This window comes from Pseudorasbora parva, chromosome 7 (assembly GCF_024679245.1).
Source record: "Pseudorasbora parva isolate DD20220531a chromosome 7, ASM2467924v1, whole genome shotgun sequence".
Classification (NCBI taxonomy): Eukaryota; Metazoa; Chordata; class Actinopteri; order Cypriniformes; family Gobionidae; genus Pseudorasbora; species Pseudorasbora parva.
The window spans coordinates 15,608,541-15,625,638 of NC_090178.1; the positions used below are offsets into that span (position 1 = coordinate 15,608,541).

At 39.8% G+C, this 17,098-nt stretch overlaps 1 protein-coding gene across 2 annotated transcripts in view; it reads left to right on the forward strand.

Moving 5' to 3' along the window:
* osbpl10b (oxysterol binding protein-like 10b) overlaps positions 1-17,098 on the forward strand; it is a 69,511-nt gene that overhangs the window by 22,442 nt on the left and 29,971 nt on the right. For both annotated transcript variants that reach the window (XM_067448287.1, XM_067448288.1), the window contains 2 exons: positions 11,591-11,813; positions 12,009-12,151. In XM_067448287.1, the coding sequence (XP_067304388.1) occupies positions 11,591-11,813; positions 12,009-12,151 (366 nt within the window). The remainder of the gene's footprint in view (positions 1-11,590; positions 11,814-12,008; positions 12,152-17,098) is intronic.

Genomic DNA, 17,098 nt, shown 5'->3' on the forward strand with positions numbered 1-17,098 from the left:
GAGAGGAGAATTCGGCTGATAGTGAGACCTCGAATTCAGGAGGAACAGTGTGGTTTTCGTCCTGGTCTTGGGACACTGGAACAGCTCTATATCCTTTCCAGGGTGCTGGAGGGTTCATGGGAGTTTGCCCAACCAGTCCACATGTGTTTTGTGGATTTGGAGAAGGCATAAGACTGTGTTCCTCGTGGCACCCTGTGGAGGGTGCTCTGGGAGTATGGGGTCTAGGGCCCCCTGCTTAGGGCTGTTCGGTCCCTTTACGACCGGAGCAGGAGCTTGGTCCGCATTTCCGGCAGTAAGTCAAATTTGTTGGCTTGCCCACTTCAGGTTGGTGGAGAGTTCCTGCCTCAAGTGGAGGAGTTCTTGGGGTCTTGTTCACGAGTGAGGGAAGGATGGAACCAGAGATTGACAGACAGATCGGTGCAGCAGCTGCAGTGATGTGGGCAATGTACCGATCTGTCGTGGTGAAGAAGTACCGGCTTACCGGCCAATCTACGCTCCTACTCTCACCTATGGTCATGAGCTGTGGGTCATGACCGAGAGAACAAGATCCTGGATGTAGGCGGCTGAAATTAGCTTTCTCAGCAGGGTGGCTGGGCGCTCCCTTAGAGAGAGGGTGAGAAGCTCGGTCACTTGGGAGGAGCTCAGAGTAGAGCCGTTGCTCCTCCACATTGAGAGGAACCAGCTGAGGTGGCTCGGGCATCTATTTTGGATGCCTCCTGGACGCTTTCCCAGAGAGGTGTTCCGGGCACATCCCACCGGGAGGAGGCCCGGGGAAGACCCAGGACACACTGGAGGGATTATGTCTCCCGGCTGGCCTGGGAATGACTCAGGGTTCCCCTGGAGGAGCTGGAGGAAGTGGCTAGGGAGAGGAAAGTCTGGGCGTCTCTGCTCAGACTTTTGCCCCCGCAACCCGGCCCAGGAAAAGCAGAAGATGATGGATGGATGGATGGTGTTCGAGAACTATTGTGTGATTGGTCAGAAATGTAAAGTGGGCAGGGTTTGGCACCTGCTATTCTCGTGAAGTATGGAATGTCCTGGTCAGAATGAACTTTGTTCTTGTTGCTACCACCTCGAGAAAACAAACAAATTTTGTTGTTTTTGCAGAGTATGTACCAAGCTTAACTGATTGTCAGCTCTGTCAGGAAGCTTCCTATTCCTAAAGCTCAGCGACTGTACATAATGTAAAGACCGTAATGATGATGGCGATTTTACACCAAAGCCCGGCGCGAGTACGAATTGATGACGAAACATCGGAAGGAATAGTTACTCAACCCGAACCTTAAGCAAGACGTTTCTTAATGATGCTATTCAGTTTGAGGTACATTATGAGGTGTTTCAACTATAATTCCTCATCATCAGCATTGTGTTCATGTGTATTGCGGTGCACATGTGGGAACTGTATCAATAACAGTGTATACTTTAGCCCAGCTTATGTAAACATTAACGTTCGCAAAATAAATCTTGCTCCATCCTTTATCTTTACTCAAAGTAAGAATGACAGAGAATCTGCTTTAATTGACACGGTTTTAGGTAGTATTGCAGCCCACAGCTGATTTACAGTGGTATTTCAGTAAGACAGTAAAAACATGAGCCAGGTAGCTATATACTTAAACAATATGAAACACAATGAACACATTGTAGAGCACAGTGTCTTCTCGACAAGATGCTATGCAGTATCCGCTGTAGTGTTCAAGGTTTCCATGGTGTCTGCTCGTGCAAGAAGTGGATGCTAATGTTTCGCCTTGACGTCACAATGATGGCTTAGGGCTTGTTTAAAAAAGAAAATTGTTTAATTGACTCAGATTCGATACTTTTGAGAGACAATAACGTTATATATGGTGCATTTTCAGATTTAAAACTTTGCAGGATGTTTTCATTCACTTAGAACCATGGTACACACTACATGAAAGGAAATTTTTAAAAATCCATAATAGGGGTTGTCTTGCTATCACCAGACCGAGCTCAATTTAAAATTGAACATTAGTCTGGGGAGTCTGCTCTGTATTATTTACTGCACAAGAGGCATGATCAACTGGCATTATTTGAATGACTCTGAACGCAATTGGATAGTCCTTCAACCAATCAGACCACAAGAGGGTGATCAAAGGGTAACGGGTACCCATTGCTTTTCTATCCATCATCATGTTAAACCCGCCAATAGCTCGCCAGTTGGATAAGCCAGTCTGTGATTAATTCCTGCAAAAGTGTAACAGAAGCAGTAGAAATGAATGTACAGGTTTCCAGACTGAGTTGCAAGGCGAAATCAAATCAACGGCAGATCAGGCTGGGTTTACCCAGTCTATAGGTGCTCTCTAAGATATTTTTGATGAAATCCGAGAGCTCTCTGACCCCTCCATAGACAGCAGTTTAATTACCACTTTCAAGGCCCAGAAAGGTAGGGAAAAAATGGTTAAAATAGTCCATGTGACTCCAGTGGTTCAAACTTAATTTTATGAAGCATCGAAGATTCTTTTTGAGCAAAAATAAATAAATAAAATAATTAACCACTCTATTAAAAAATTTCTTCATGTCTGTGTCAGTCTCCATACGCTATTGACATAGTAAATACAATGCAACACTTTCGAGTTACATCAGAGCCGGCTTACCAATGGCCAATGCTGTTCACATAAACTCCACAACACATGCGTGTGATAAAAATAAAATCTTAAAATATAAAGATATATAAATAAATAAAAATAATCTGACTGAGCCCAAACTTTTGAACCATAATGTATAGCCTGGATTTTAAGCTGTAAAATAAAGTATTGCAATATTGAAAGAAATGACCCACATCACCTCTAGATAAGGTTTTGAAAGGCTCCTTGAATTGAAGTGACTGCCGTTATATTTGCATGAAACTGTTGGCATTTTAATTATCCTGCTGTATTTATTTTTATCCTTGGCTTAATGTGCAATTAGTCACACTGTACAAGTGTGAGTGGAAATTGCATTCACACATAAATCATTAGCTTGTATTAGAAGGGGTAGGGATGCACTGATACATAGGGATGTAATGATGTCTGTTTCTGTTTCAAGGTAATCATGACTTAGTCGTAAGAGTTTATGTTAATAATTTTACAAAACTATTTAACTGCAGAATGCTGTGATTGACCATTCAGAATAAAAAATGACAGATTTAGATGCAATATTTAATGCATAAAAGAATTTGGATACTGTAAAGAAAACCATATGCAACATTAAGTTGACATTATTTTACCCTCATTTTATTTCCAAAAACCTTAATTTTGGTATTTGCAGTACAGCTTCAGTTACCGGAGTGAATTCTTTAGGGGAATTCAGTTACCGGAGTGAGTGACTTTAAGGGCTTAAAGTCTAAAATCATGGCTGCAAATGATTAGAAAACTACAAATTTAGAAAGAAAAATGTGGTTTAACAAGGATGTACAGTACTGTTGAAATGTGTGTTTAAAAAAAAAAAAAAGACATTTATTTAGCAAGATGCGTTGAATTGTGTTACAGTGTGATCCAGTGGCTTTGCATTTCTTATAAAAGAGCAAGCGAAAGAGAAATAATGATTGTGTGTGTGTGTGTGTGTGTGCGTGTGTGTGTGTGTGTGCGTGTGTGTGTGTGTGTGTGTGTGTGTGTGTGTGTGTGTGTGTGTGTGTGTGTGTGTGTGTGTGTGTGTGTGTGTGTGTAAAAGTGACAGTGATGGAGAATGAATGAGAGAATTGTAACCTTTCTTACTATGGACATTTTGACGATGAAAAATGAAAAAGACATGACACGAAAGACTGATTTTGTGAAGGAGGAACCAGAGAGGGGGAGGCAAAATGAGTAGCTGGAGAACAAGAAATAGATTTCCTGTTCATTTCTTGAGTAACATACACTGAGAGATGTGCTATATAGAAGAAAGACGATTACATTCTTACTTGGAAAAGAATAAAAAAAACAATTATGAGGAATTTGCCAGAACCACGCCTGGGTTTTCATAAACTAATGTGCTAAAAATTGGTTCCATGTTAGGAAGAAAGTCATACAGGTTCGGAATGACATGAGAGAGAGTAAGAGAGTAAATGATGACAGAATTAAAAATTTCAGGTGAACTGTGCCTTTAATGCTATTTTGGTCTTTTTCACTCAGCATTATGCAACAGTTTTGAGCGTGTGTGATCTCTCAGCGCCTGAATCTTGATCAGTACTAAACCTCTGGGCCGGGATCCTTGGGAATTCTGTGCCGAGAGCAGGTGACAGCTGTGATGCTTGTCTCTTCCCTTTAATGCTCACACAAAAAGAGAAACGGATCAAAGAGAAAGAATACAGAGACGGATCAATTTTTCACGAGGGCTGGGTTATGAACAACCTCAAAATCTCTCCTCTGCTCAAAGTTTGCCATGATGTATCAGACAGACAGGACAGTTATTATAAAAATCCCTAACGTCTTGTTGTAGAAAGAGCCGGCAGTGATATCCTGTTTCAGTGAATTATTTAAAGATGACGTCAATGTCTGTGGGACCAAACACAGTCTAACCTGTCAAACCACATTTAAAGGCGACCAGAAAACGACAATTCTGTCAGCGTTTACTCAACATCATGATGTTCTAAACCTGTATGATTTGTTTTGTCCATGGAACACCTACATTTTTGAATAATTTTCACAGTCCATATTAAGGCAGTTCACACCTTTTACGAAAACGATAAAGATGAATCTCTAAAAATCTTTCTAAATGTAAATGAATAGCAGAGTTCACACCACAACTATATAATGGAACAGAGAAACAATATTATTGGAATCACTTTCAGAATGTTTTTTTTCCAGCTGTTGAACGATAAAATCATTGATGGCCAATCAGAATCCATCCTGCTTTAAAGAACTCGAGCAATTACAAGCATGTCAAAACTGCAGCGTGCTTGGAATAAACAGAAGGCTATCATCCATTAGTGTGGATGTTAATACACAGTGCCCTCCACTAATATTGGCACTCTTGGTAAAGATGAGCAAAGGCAGCTGTGAAAATAAATTTGCATTGTTTATCCTTTTGATCTTTCATTCAAAATATTCACAAAATATTCGCATTGTTTTTCATGTTGGATGCTGGCCACAAGTATTGGTACCCCTATAAATTATTTTGAGTAAAATATCTCGGAAGTATATTCCCATTCATATTTATGTTTTTTTTTTTTTTTTTGGCACCCCAGGGGGACTAGGTGCTTGAAATTATCCAGCCATGGCTTGCTGTTTCACAGGAGTTTAAATATGAGGAAACGCAAAGGCCAGGTTCCCTAAATCATCCATCACAATGAGTAAAACCAAAGATTATAGTTCTAATTTGCAGCAAAAGATTGTTGAGCTTGACAAACTAAAAAAGCAGCTGTAAGAAAACCGCTAAAAAGCATTAAAAAAAAAAAAAAACATTTGCCCATCCACCATGAGGGCAATAATTAAGAAGTTCCAATCAACTAAAGATGTTACAAATCTGCTTGGAAGAGGACATGTGTCTATATCGTCCTAATGCATGGTGACGAGAAGAAAGATCACAGCCAGCGAATTGTAGAGATATGTTTTATAATGTGTCTTGGGGTCAGAAAGCATAAAAGGATTTATCAAACAGCACCTACATCACCGCAAGATGTTTGGAAGGCTTTCAAGAAAAATTCTCCCTGGACATCCAAAAACAAACTCCAGTATATTCATCATCAGGCACGACTGGAACTTCAAAAGGGACCGGGGTCTATGGTCAGATGAAACAAAAAAAAGAGCTTTTGGCAGCATGCGATGGGTTTGATGCCAACAGGGATTAAAAAGTACCCTGGTTAAAAACACAGCTGGATCTTTAATGTTGTGGGCCTATGTTTTTGTTGGAGGTCCTGCACATCTTGTTCATATACATAGTATCATGGATTCTAGCAAATACCAACAGATAAAAAATTAGCTTCTGCCAGAAATCTTATAATTGGCCGTGGTTGGATCTTCCATCAGGACTATGACCCAAATCAAACATCAAAAGCAACACAAAAAAGTGTCACAAAATGAAGCTTCTGCCATGGCCAACCCAGTCCTGTGATCTGAACCCTATTGAAAGTAAGTGATGTAAATTGAAGCACTAACATTGAGCTGAGAATCTGAAGGACTAAGAGATTAGAGATCATTATCATGGAGAGATAATGATCTCTAATCTCTTGTCAGGTGTTCTCCAAACTCATCAGGCATTATAGAATATGACTGAGCTATTATCTTTTAATTGGCATTCGTGTGTGCGGTTCGTGCTTATATCTTCCAATATAATACTTGGGCGGCCAAGTAATAAAAAAATAATATTCCAATCAATCACGGGTGGATGAGAGATAAATCATTGTGTTTGACTGATAAAGATGTTTTGTGAGCCCTGTGAGAGAATCATTCCGGTTGACTATCCCTCATGTGAACTGACAGGGGAGCTGAAGCTCATTAAATAGGAATCTTGTCCCATTCTTGTCTAATACAGGCTTCAAGTTGCTCAACTTTCTTAGGTATTCTTTGTCGCATCTTCCTCTTTATGATGCGCCAAATATTTTCTATGGGTGAAAGATCTGGATTGCAGGCTGGCCATTTCAGTACCCGGATCCTTCTTCTAAGCAGCCATGATGTTGTAATTGCTGCAGTATGTGGTCTGCCATTGTCATGTTGGAATATTTTATGTTCTAGAACTTGGATATACTTTTCAGCATTGATGGTGCCTTTCCAGCTGCCCATGCCACACACACTCCTGCAACCCCTTAGCATAAGAGATGCAGGCTTCTGAACTGAGCGCTGATAACAACTTGGGTTGTCCTTGTCCTCTTTAGTCCGGATGATGTGGTGTCCCAGTTTTCCAAAAAGAACTTCAAATTTTGATTCATCTGACCACAGAACAGTTGTCCACTTTGCCACAGTCCATTTTAAATGAGCCTTGGCCCAGAGAAATGCCTGCGCTTCTGGATAATGCTTAGATATGGCTTCTTTTTTGACATATGGAGTTTTAGCTGGCAACGGTGAATGGCACAGTGGATTGTGTTCACCGACAATGTTTTCTGAAAGTATTCCTGAACCCATGTTGTGATTTCCATTAAAGGGCCCGAAGATCCATCCGGGCATCCAGTATGGTTTTCCGGCCTTGACCCTTACGCACAGAGATTGATCCAGATTCTCTGAATCTTTTGATGATATTATGAACTGTAGATGATGATGATAACTTCAAACTCCTATGTGATATTGCTCCACAATTTTCTGCCTCAGCATTGGGGGAATTGGTGATCCTCTGCCCATCTTGACTTCTGAAAGACTGCCACACTAAGAGGCTCTTTTTATACCCAGTCATGTTGCCAAACCTAATAAGTTGCAAATTTGTTCTCCAGCTGTTCCTTATCTGTACATTTAACTTTTCCGACGTCTTATTGCCACCTGTCCCAACTTTTTTGGAATGTGTAACCAAAATGAGCCAATGTTTGGCATGAAATGTCTCACTTTCAACATTGATATGTTATCTATATTCTATTGTGAATAAAATAGAAGTTAATGAGATTTGTAAATTATTGCATTCCTTTTTTATTCACAATTTTTAAAGTGTCAACTTTGTTGGAATCAGGTTTATAAATATTTTATTTTTATTTTATTTTTACTTTCTATTCATCAAAGAATCATAACAAAGGTCACAAAATGTCACAATTTCCACTAAAATATTAATCAACAATAATGTTTTCAATGTTGATAATAATAAGAAATGTTTCTTGAGCAGTAAATCAACATATTAGAATGATTTATGAAGGATCACATCATGTGACATTTAAGACTGGAGTGGTGATGCTAAAATTCTGCTTTGCGCCACAGAAATAAATTAGAAATAAAATAGAAAACAGTTATTGAAATTGTACAATATTTAATATAAATAATATTGCACAATATTACCATATTTATGATCAAATAAATGCCTTGGTGAACATAAGAATCTTCATTCATTTAAAACAATTACGTTTATGTAATCTTATTTGTTTAGAAACCGGCTTGGTTTCAGAGAGGCATATATCTCTAGGAGACTCTAATGTTCCTTTTAAGTGCGAGTATAAGTTTCCTCTATTAAAACTACAGCTGTGCTGTAATAATGTTGCAATCACTGAAGTGTTGGAATGGAGGGTGGAGAGAGAGAGAGATATGCACGCATAGAGCAGCCTACAGTGATGAGTCATGTCTTGAAAGTTTCTGCTCCTTTTTGGCTATCTGTCTGTTTTTCATTAGAGCTGCTCAGTATCTACACCACCACAGAAAACCATGGTCATTACCTTCATGACGGACTCAAACGGGGGTGGCAAACACTACAAACTTTCCCTCACGACTCTAGACACCGAGCAACATATACACAAATATGTCAATTATTCTCAGGGAGAGAGATTTGCAGTTGACCGAATGTGGTTTGTTTTGAACACTGGGAAGATGGGATTGAGCTAATCCAAGAGATTACTTTGACTCCGGGGGGATTACAGGTGTCTCAATCCGCTTTAAATCAGGAACCTGGTATAAAAGCCACAATATTACATTTATTGTACTACACTTTTCATTTCTACTTTACCTCAATATCTATTATTTTCTTTGTTATTTAAATCAGTGTATATCTGCTTACCAAGGCTGCATTTATTTAAACAACAATACAAAACAGTAATACTGTGAATTTTATTACAATTTAAACATTTTATTTAAAATACATACTATTTTAAAGGTGTCATAAACTGGCTTTTTTATTTTTTTTTATACTGTTGTGTAAGGTCAACTTAAGACGTTTGCGTGGTTTTTACGTTACAAAAACTGCCTCTCTTTTTGGTTTGAGCCTTCCTCCTAAAACGTTCGGTTTTTATGGGCATGCCGCACTAAAGACTTGGAAGTAAACAATCACTGCTACGATTGGATAAGCTTTGAGTATTTAATGAACTTCTGCTCCCCAGTGAGTACATGTGAGGGATTGTTTTGAAAGTATGTGGGGAAACCGGAATGATTCGGCCATCTCGCAAAGCGTCTTTATCAAACAAACACAATGATCAAACAAACCATCTCACATCCACTCACAATTAATTGGAATATTTTTTATTTTATTACTTGGCCCACCCGATCGGTGGATATAACAGAGAATTGTGCATCACTAATACACACACACACATACACACAAGCACAAGCCTCACTGCAGAGTCAGACAAATCAAAGCATGATCAAAACTTTTGCAATTGCATTTTTCCTTCAAATATCAAGTCAAGAGAGAGTGAACAACACACTAGGTAGCCCATCTGGAAAACACATAGCACCAGGATGTTGGACTTTGCGAGCCCTGGCCCATAGGCTACATGTCTGAGTCTGATCATAGCACAACAGCTCAAATAAAGGATTCTCCAGCACTGTGACAGCATGCTAAGTTCTGTTCAGTTAGACACTTAAATATAATCAATAAATATCAAATGATCTGTGACAATTCAATACTATCACATATGACATTTTTTTTTACTCACATAAGTGTGTTGCTTCATTCATTCATGTAATCTTGTCCTTTTTGCAAATTTAGACTCTTGTTTACAAACAAATCCATGATGAAATGGAAGAACAAACGCACGTCTTCCCCACGTTCATTAAAAATAAGGTTCATTCATAATATTGGAATCCGAATGAAGCTTATGCGGCATGTTTATTGCTTCAATCCATTTTAGCTCCTGGTAGGTCTATGCTATTTATCATGTCAGGCACGAGTCGGTGGGCGGGGCTACAGAATTAGGCGTTCTTTTTCTTCTGTTGAGGCAGTGTTTGGCCACACGATGACATCAGGGTGTGGCACATTCTCAGATTGATAGTTTGCTGGGCCTGATCTTAAAGGTCCCGTTCTTTGCGTGTTTTCGAAGCTTTGATTATGTTTACAGTGTGCAACATAACATGAGTTCATGTTTCGCGTGTTAAAAAAACTGTATTTTTCACACGATTTACTTATCTGTACACCGCTGTTTTCTCTGTCCTAAAAACAGCCTGATGATTTCCTTGTTATATGAAGTCCCTCCTTCAGAAATATGTAACGAGTTCTGATTGGGCCAGCGCTTCCCATGTTGTGATTGGACAGCAGCTTAGCGCACTTTGCCCGGAAAGGTCCCGCCTCTTACCATAACGGGGAGATGCAAGCACTGAATGCGCGCTCTTCTCCACGTGGGGGAGCAACAAGACCACGGCCCCTATTTTGCATGTTCTTGTGGGTGGAGGGTAAGTCAACAAATGGTTCAAGTGACGTCATTCCTGCAGGAAGTGCAGGGCTGTAGTCCAAACCGGCCGTTCGCTGTAGGCTTTAAAAGGGAACTTCTGTTAAATAAAATATCTCGCTTGGCATTGAACTTTGAGCTTTATAATTTTACAGGTATTATTTATGCTCTAACAGCAACATTACACACTAACTAAAGTTTGAAAGATGGAATCGCGAAGAACAGGACCTTTAATAAAAAAGGGAAAGTTGATTTGTGCCATATAATCCTTCAGAAATAATTATAATAAACTGCTCAATAAACTATTATTATTGTTGTTGAAAACAATAAGTTAAACAAAATGTAACAAAAAGTTGTGCTGTGGAAGCTGTAATGCAGAAATGTACTACATGTATTATATACACTGATCAGGCATGGCATTATGACCACTTACAAGGTTAAGTGAATAACACTGATTATCTCTCTATCATGGCACCTGTTAGTGGGTGGGATATATTAGGGAGCAAGTGCTAAATTGTTAAACGACTGCTCTTGTGGGGTGTTCCTTGCAGTGGTTAGTATCTCTCAAAAGTGCTCCAAGAAAGGAAGGGTGGTGACAGGGTCATGGGTGGCCAAGGCTCATCAATGCACATGGGGAGCGAAGGCTGGCCCGTGTGGTCCGATCAAACAGATGAGCACTCAAATTGCTAATCCTAAAGTTAATGCTGAATGATGAATCACATTTTCTTTTACATCACGTGGATGGCATGTGCATTGCTTACCTGGTAAATACATGGCACCAGGATTCACTGATTGAATCCTGGTGAACCCGCTTATCATATATATACATATGTATATATCACAGTTTCCACAAATATTAAGAAACACAACTATTTTCAACAATCAACATTGGTATCCATATATGCATGTCGTGTTTCATGTGCTGTTTGATTGTTTTTCTGTCTTTTTTTATATTAATATTGTTACATTTGTACATTACTTTGTTGTTAAAGTCAGTATGAAATCAACTTGCTCTGGCTCTGAAATGGCTTTACTTTTGAAATACCTTCTTTTCATGAGCTAACCAATTCTAAAAGAATAAAATTAGGTCACACTCTACCCATTTTTTTCTTATTGAATATTCAGATTCACAGAAATACTCTACAGAGGTATATGAGTCTCATATGTTGTATACAAGTTGGCAGCATGTGCCTGTCTAAATATTGGAGAACTAATTCTAGTTTTTAAGAGTATTCAAATGAAGGATTAATTTACTCGACAGACGTTCTGTAGATAATTGAAACCCCGGCTGAAGTAGGCCTAAATACAAATGTGTGCTGTTCAGAATGATTTAATTAAGATGTTTTTGAAGACCAAGTGAAATCAATGAGAAGACTGTCTCTTGACCTGGTTTTTTAGGTAATGTCCCAGGCAGAGGGCCAACAGAAGAACCTCGTGAATTCTATCGAGTCCTTGCCGAGCCGCGGGCCGCTGTCCTCCCTGGATCAGGACCTGCTCTTGCTCAAGGCCACATCTGCAGCCACACTCAGCTGTCTGGGAGAATGCCTAAGTATCCTTCAGCACAATGTGTGCCAGGCGGCCCAACACATCACCCACAGCCACACACAGGGATCGAATACAGGCAAGAATATGGCACTGTCTGTCTCTTCTGAAATGTGTGATGTGTGTTAGTTCAATGTGCCAAAATGTGTTCTCTTGTTATATCATATATAATATTATAGTCTGATTTATAGTATTGTTAGTTTCATTTGATGTTCAGTGTCCACACATTTTGATAATAGTAAATGTATGATAACTAATATCGTCCTATGTGCAGATAACACCTCTAATTGGTCAAGGCCCAAAACTGCCCCAGAAGACTATGTGAAGAATGGAGAATTAGCACGTAACAACACCTCAACTATACATCAACCCCACTCCCCTGTTCATAGGAACAAAGAACGACTCAAAGACCACGAGGTATGCACTAATATTATTACTTTTAATTTAATTTAACCCTAGCATCCTTTACATTTTTGTATAGCAGTTGCTCATATTTCTTATTATTAAAGGGGGGGTGAAACACTCAGTTTCAGTCAATCTCATGTCAATCTTGAGTACCTATAGAGTAGTATTGCGTCCTTCATATCTCCGAAAAGTCTTTAGTTTTATTATATTTATAAAAGAAAGATAGGCTGTACAGAGTCTTTCCAGAAAAAAACAAGCGCCTGGAGGCGTATCGTGTGGGCGGAGCTAAAGAATGACGAATGCGCACAAAGCGGTGACGTCACAAAGCGTGGAGAAACCCATGGCTATCGATTCTCAGCTAATAGATATATGATCCAGAATCACATCCGGAGGCTGAAATAAACTGAACAGGAGAAACAGCAACAGCAGGACGTCCGTCTCTGTGGTATGTACTGTATTTAGTGGCCTGTCAACATTTGTGTGGGTTTACTCGCAGTTTATGATGACATGATTCAGTTTATGGACTATTGTATGCGACTAAACCTTAGCAGTAGCAAGCAAAACGGTTTTGCACGTCAGACTAGTGTAACGTTATACATAGAACAACAATGGAGTAACGTTAGCGCATTTAAATGACGAAGCACGCGATCGTGTCGTTTACTGATGTTTACTCACGTGACGATATCCAAGAGCACAGACATTTGAAGCAGTTTTACTCACCGGCTGCTTCCAAAGCAGGACCGAACCTTTATCGCTAGGACCGCTCCGTCAAAAACACACTTCTTTGGTATGATTTGGTGAAGTCCTGTGACAGCAGTGACCGTGGAAATCCAATTTGCGACGCGACTGAAGCGATGTTGTGAAGCTTCCCGTCATTTCTGCGTTCAAATTGGTTCAAATGCAGCGCTGCCTTCCCGGAATTCTATGCTGAAGTCGCTTGATGTCACCCATAGGAATAAAGTGGAGCGCGGCGCGTCATAAGTGTTCACGGATGACTGGATCTGCAGCTTAGAGTGTTTATGAGTGTGCATTTCCTCTCTCGCTCTAGTCACACTCTCGTGCGAGCGCACCCTACCGGGAGAAGAGCCCGTAAGGCCCATACAAGGACCTTCCGCTCTATTAACGTCAAGCCAACCCACACTCAAAAAAACCTCTCAGAAACTTGTGAGAAACCGGAAGGAGTATTTTTGACAAAGAAATACTCCATCAAACGTCCAACATTAGTTTTTGAAACTTTGTCTATGTTTAGGATGGGAATCCAAGTCTTTAACAGTGTAAAAAGCTCAGTATGCATGAAACGGCATTTCACCCCCCCCCCCCCCCCCCCCCCCCCCCCCTTTAATGTTGAAGACACACACACACACACACACACAAACTATATTGCCAAAAACATTGGGACACCCCTCCAAATAATTGAATCCAGGTGTTCCCATCAAACATTTGTTAAAAGCGCAGTGTGTAGTATTTATGAGGATCTATTGACAGAAATGCAATATAATATACATAACTATGTTTTAGTGGTGTATAAAGACCTTACATAATGAACTGTTGTTTTTTTATTACCTTAAATTGAGCCCTTTCTATCTACATACACCGCGGGTCCCCTTACAGTGAAATCATCCTTTTGCACCGCAATGTATCTGCAGTAGCCCTGAACGTACAATTCTCTACAGAGCACATGTGCTGGCCACCATAGCTTCTCTACGTGCTTCGAAAGGGAGGGGTGAGTGGTAGACAGTTGCAATTCACAGCCTCACCGCTAGATGCAGCTAAAATTTACACAGTGCATCTTTTAAAGAATGGGTCTCAGGAGCTCAGTGAATTCAAGTGTGGTAACATGATAGGTTGCCACCTGTGCAATAAGTCCATTCATGAAATTTCCTCACTAAGTGGTGGGCAACGTAAAATCACAGAGCGGGGACAGCGCATGCTGAGGCACAGTGCGCAGAAGTCCCCAAATTTCTGCAGAGTCAATAGCTACAGACCTCCAAACTTAATGTGGTTTAGGTCAAGAACAGTGTGTTGTGAGCTTTATGGAATGGGTTTCCTGGGGCGAGCAGCTGCATCCAATCCTTACATCACCAAGTGCAATGCAAAGCGTCAGATGCAGTGGTGTAAAGAATGCCGCCACTGGACTCTAGAGCAGTTCTAACATTACTGTGTACCAGTGCACAAAGCAAGGTCCATAAAGACATGGATGAGTGAGTTTGGTGTGGAGGAACCTGACTGGCCTGCACAGAGTCCTGACCTCAACCCGATAGACTACCTTTACGATGAATTAGAGCGGAGACTGTGACCCAGACCTTCTCGTCCAACATCAGTGCCTGACCTCACAAATGTTCTTCTAGAAGAATGGTCAAAAATTCACTTAATAATTTCTTAAACGGCCATGTAGGAAGACACATCAAGGCCATATTCCAGGATGATAATGTCAAGAAGAATCAAGCTTATGGCAACATCACAACAACTATTTCCATCCAGAGTTGCATATAATTTTGGTCAAGATCTTGTATTGAGAATGCAAGAGTCAAGCACTCTTTAAAATATCATCAGGCATATCCCAAAGACTTGTGAATGAATTTAAGGTCTTGACTCATAGGTGCCGATTCCTGTTTGAAAATTATTCTTCATGCTCCCGCTTAACCATTCTTTCACCATTATGATAAATCTTTCTACATGGTTGTTAATTGACTCCATCAATTAAGGTTAGAAGAACTGTTGCCAGACATATAGCATGCTAGAAGCATAATAATCAGTGCAATAATGATACAATCATAGACTTGACATAAGTCTATGATTGTATCATTATTGATATAACATAGACATAGACATAAGTATTTGCCTCTTTTTTTGTCTTTCTTTTTTTGCCCAGCAGTGTATATATAAATGTATCACGATTTCCTCAAGAATATTAGGCAGTACAGTTATTTTATTTTATTTTATCTTAAAGGGATAGATCACCCAAAAATGAAGATTTGATGTTTATCTGTTTACCCCCCAGGGCCTCCCAGATGTAAGTGTGTTTGTTTCTTCATTATAATACAAATTAAGATTTTTAACACACAAATACACAATGATTTTTTACACATCAAATTTTCATTTTTGGGTGAACTATCCCTTTAATATAGATGCTACCTGAAACTTTATCTTCTGCTGTCACTGTTAGACAACATTGCTTTAAAAAATGAGTAGTTTAGACACTATTTAGCCTCGCATTTCATTATATATTTTGCTTTTGGACTGCTAATAGTTTTCTCATCCAAATTTCTGAGGCAGCACTTTCTCCCTCGCCTCCTCAAAGAAAACACCCCTGCAATATTGTCATCATTACACCCATCATTATCGTTCTGAAGCTGCCAGCTCTGTGACATGCTACTTATCACTTTTAAAGGAAGATGATTTTTCAGGGGTAAAATCTGTCACTGAGATCTGTTCAGCTTATCTGATAATGGCCCCCCCCCAAAAAAAATTTTTTTTTTGAATGGTCTCTGACTCATTTAAAGTCTCCCGTAGGGAAGGCATGTCTTTGAAGAGTTTCTTTGCTATTGTACGCACGCCTGCCAGACTTCTGCAGCGAAGGAGTGGAAGAGGAGCACTAATTGGACGTGTTCTAGTTTTAGCATCTGTGGCGGGTGACTGAGGATACCCACAATCCCTCTGGAGCCCTGAATGAGTCAGCCTGTCCCTCGTGGAAACCTTTTATCCGCCTGCGTTCCTTTTTCTTCTGTGTAAGCGTATGCAACTGTTTGTTTGCATGCATGCAGTAGCGTATGTATAAATACTGGTTAATTTGTGTGTGCGCGTGTGCCTAAAGGCTAATTCACTAATTCATTTTGTGGTTGCTTTGTGTGTGCTTGTCATCAAATCGGCACCCTGTGAGGGTGAACATTCTCCCAGAATGCAATAGACAGAATCTATGCTACGTTTTGATATACCCGGTATAATGCATCTAATTCATTTAACATTGTGACTCATATCATTAAACCATTAAATGAGTTTGCGCTGTTAAATGTTAAAAATATGATGATAGCACGATGCTGATGTGTAAACCAAATGCACGGGACGTGTATACTGTAGTTATTTTAAGGCACTTCCAGCCCCAAATGCAGTTTAATAAATGTAACATCAGCACCAATTGCATGGTTAATGGATTATCTGGCTATGAAACCAGCGAAGACAGTGGAATATGCTGATATCTAAAGTCTGAAATGAGTTCATATGAGCCCCATCAATCAATCCCATGATTCTGCATATGAGAGCCTCCTTTTTTGAAAGTGCAGTGCGTTTATATTTTCTGCTGCTGTATAGATGTGTGGGACAGCACACTGTGCCCGCGTCACGCAGGAGTGCTCTGGTGATCTTTATCACATTGTGGATATTGTACCCCTGGAGATACGTAATTATCCGAAGTCTTCGCGCTGCATAATGTGATTGCCATCTCCAAAAAGCCACTTGAGCCGCTGTGGAAATGAAAGATATAGTTCATCCACAAATGAAAATCGTGTCATCATTTACTTACCCTTGTGTCATTCCAAAGTCAAACCATGTGACTTTCTTTCTTCCATGGAACACGAAATTAGATTTTTTTTTGCAGTTGCCAGGAGCTGACTAGTCACAACAACCAAGAATGCCTCTCAGAAGAGAAACATGCATGTACATTTATATCTTACAGTTGAGTAAAAATCAATGTCACTCAAGTCTTCCTCACTGTAATCGATCTCATCACTAATCAATCATATGAATGTTAGTTCTACTGTGTTAAGAACTTTCTGGGATATTTTATTTAACAGAATTCACAAGAACTACAACAAACGACTCGTTTGGACTACAACACATTTTTCTGGGCTTCGTGAAGTCATAATGTTACTTATTTAAAGGATTAGTTCACTTCAAAACTAAAATTTCTTGATAATTTACTCAACTCTATGTCATCCAAGATGTTCATGTCTTTCTTTCTTC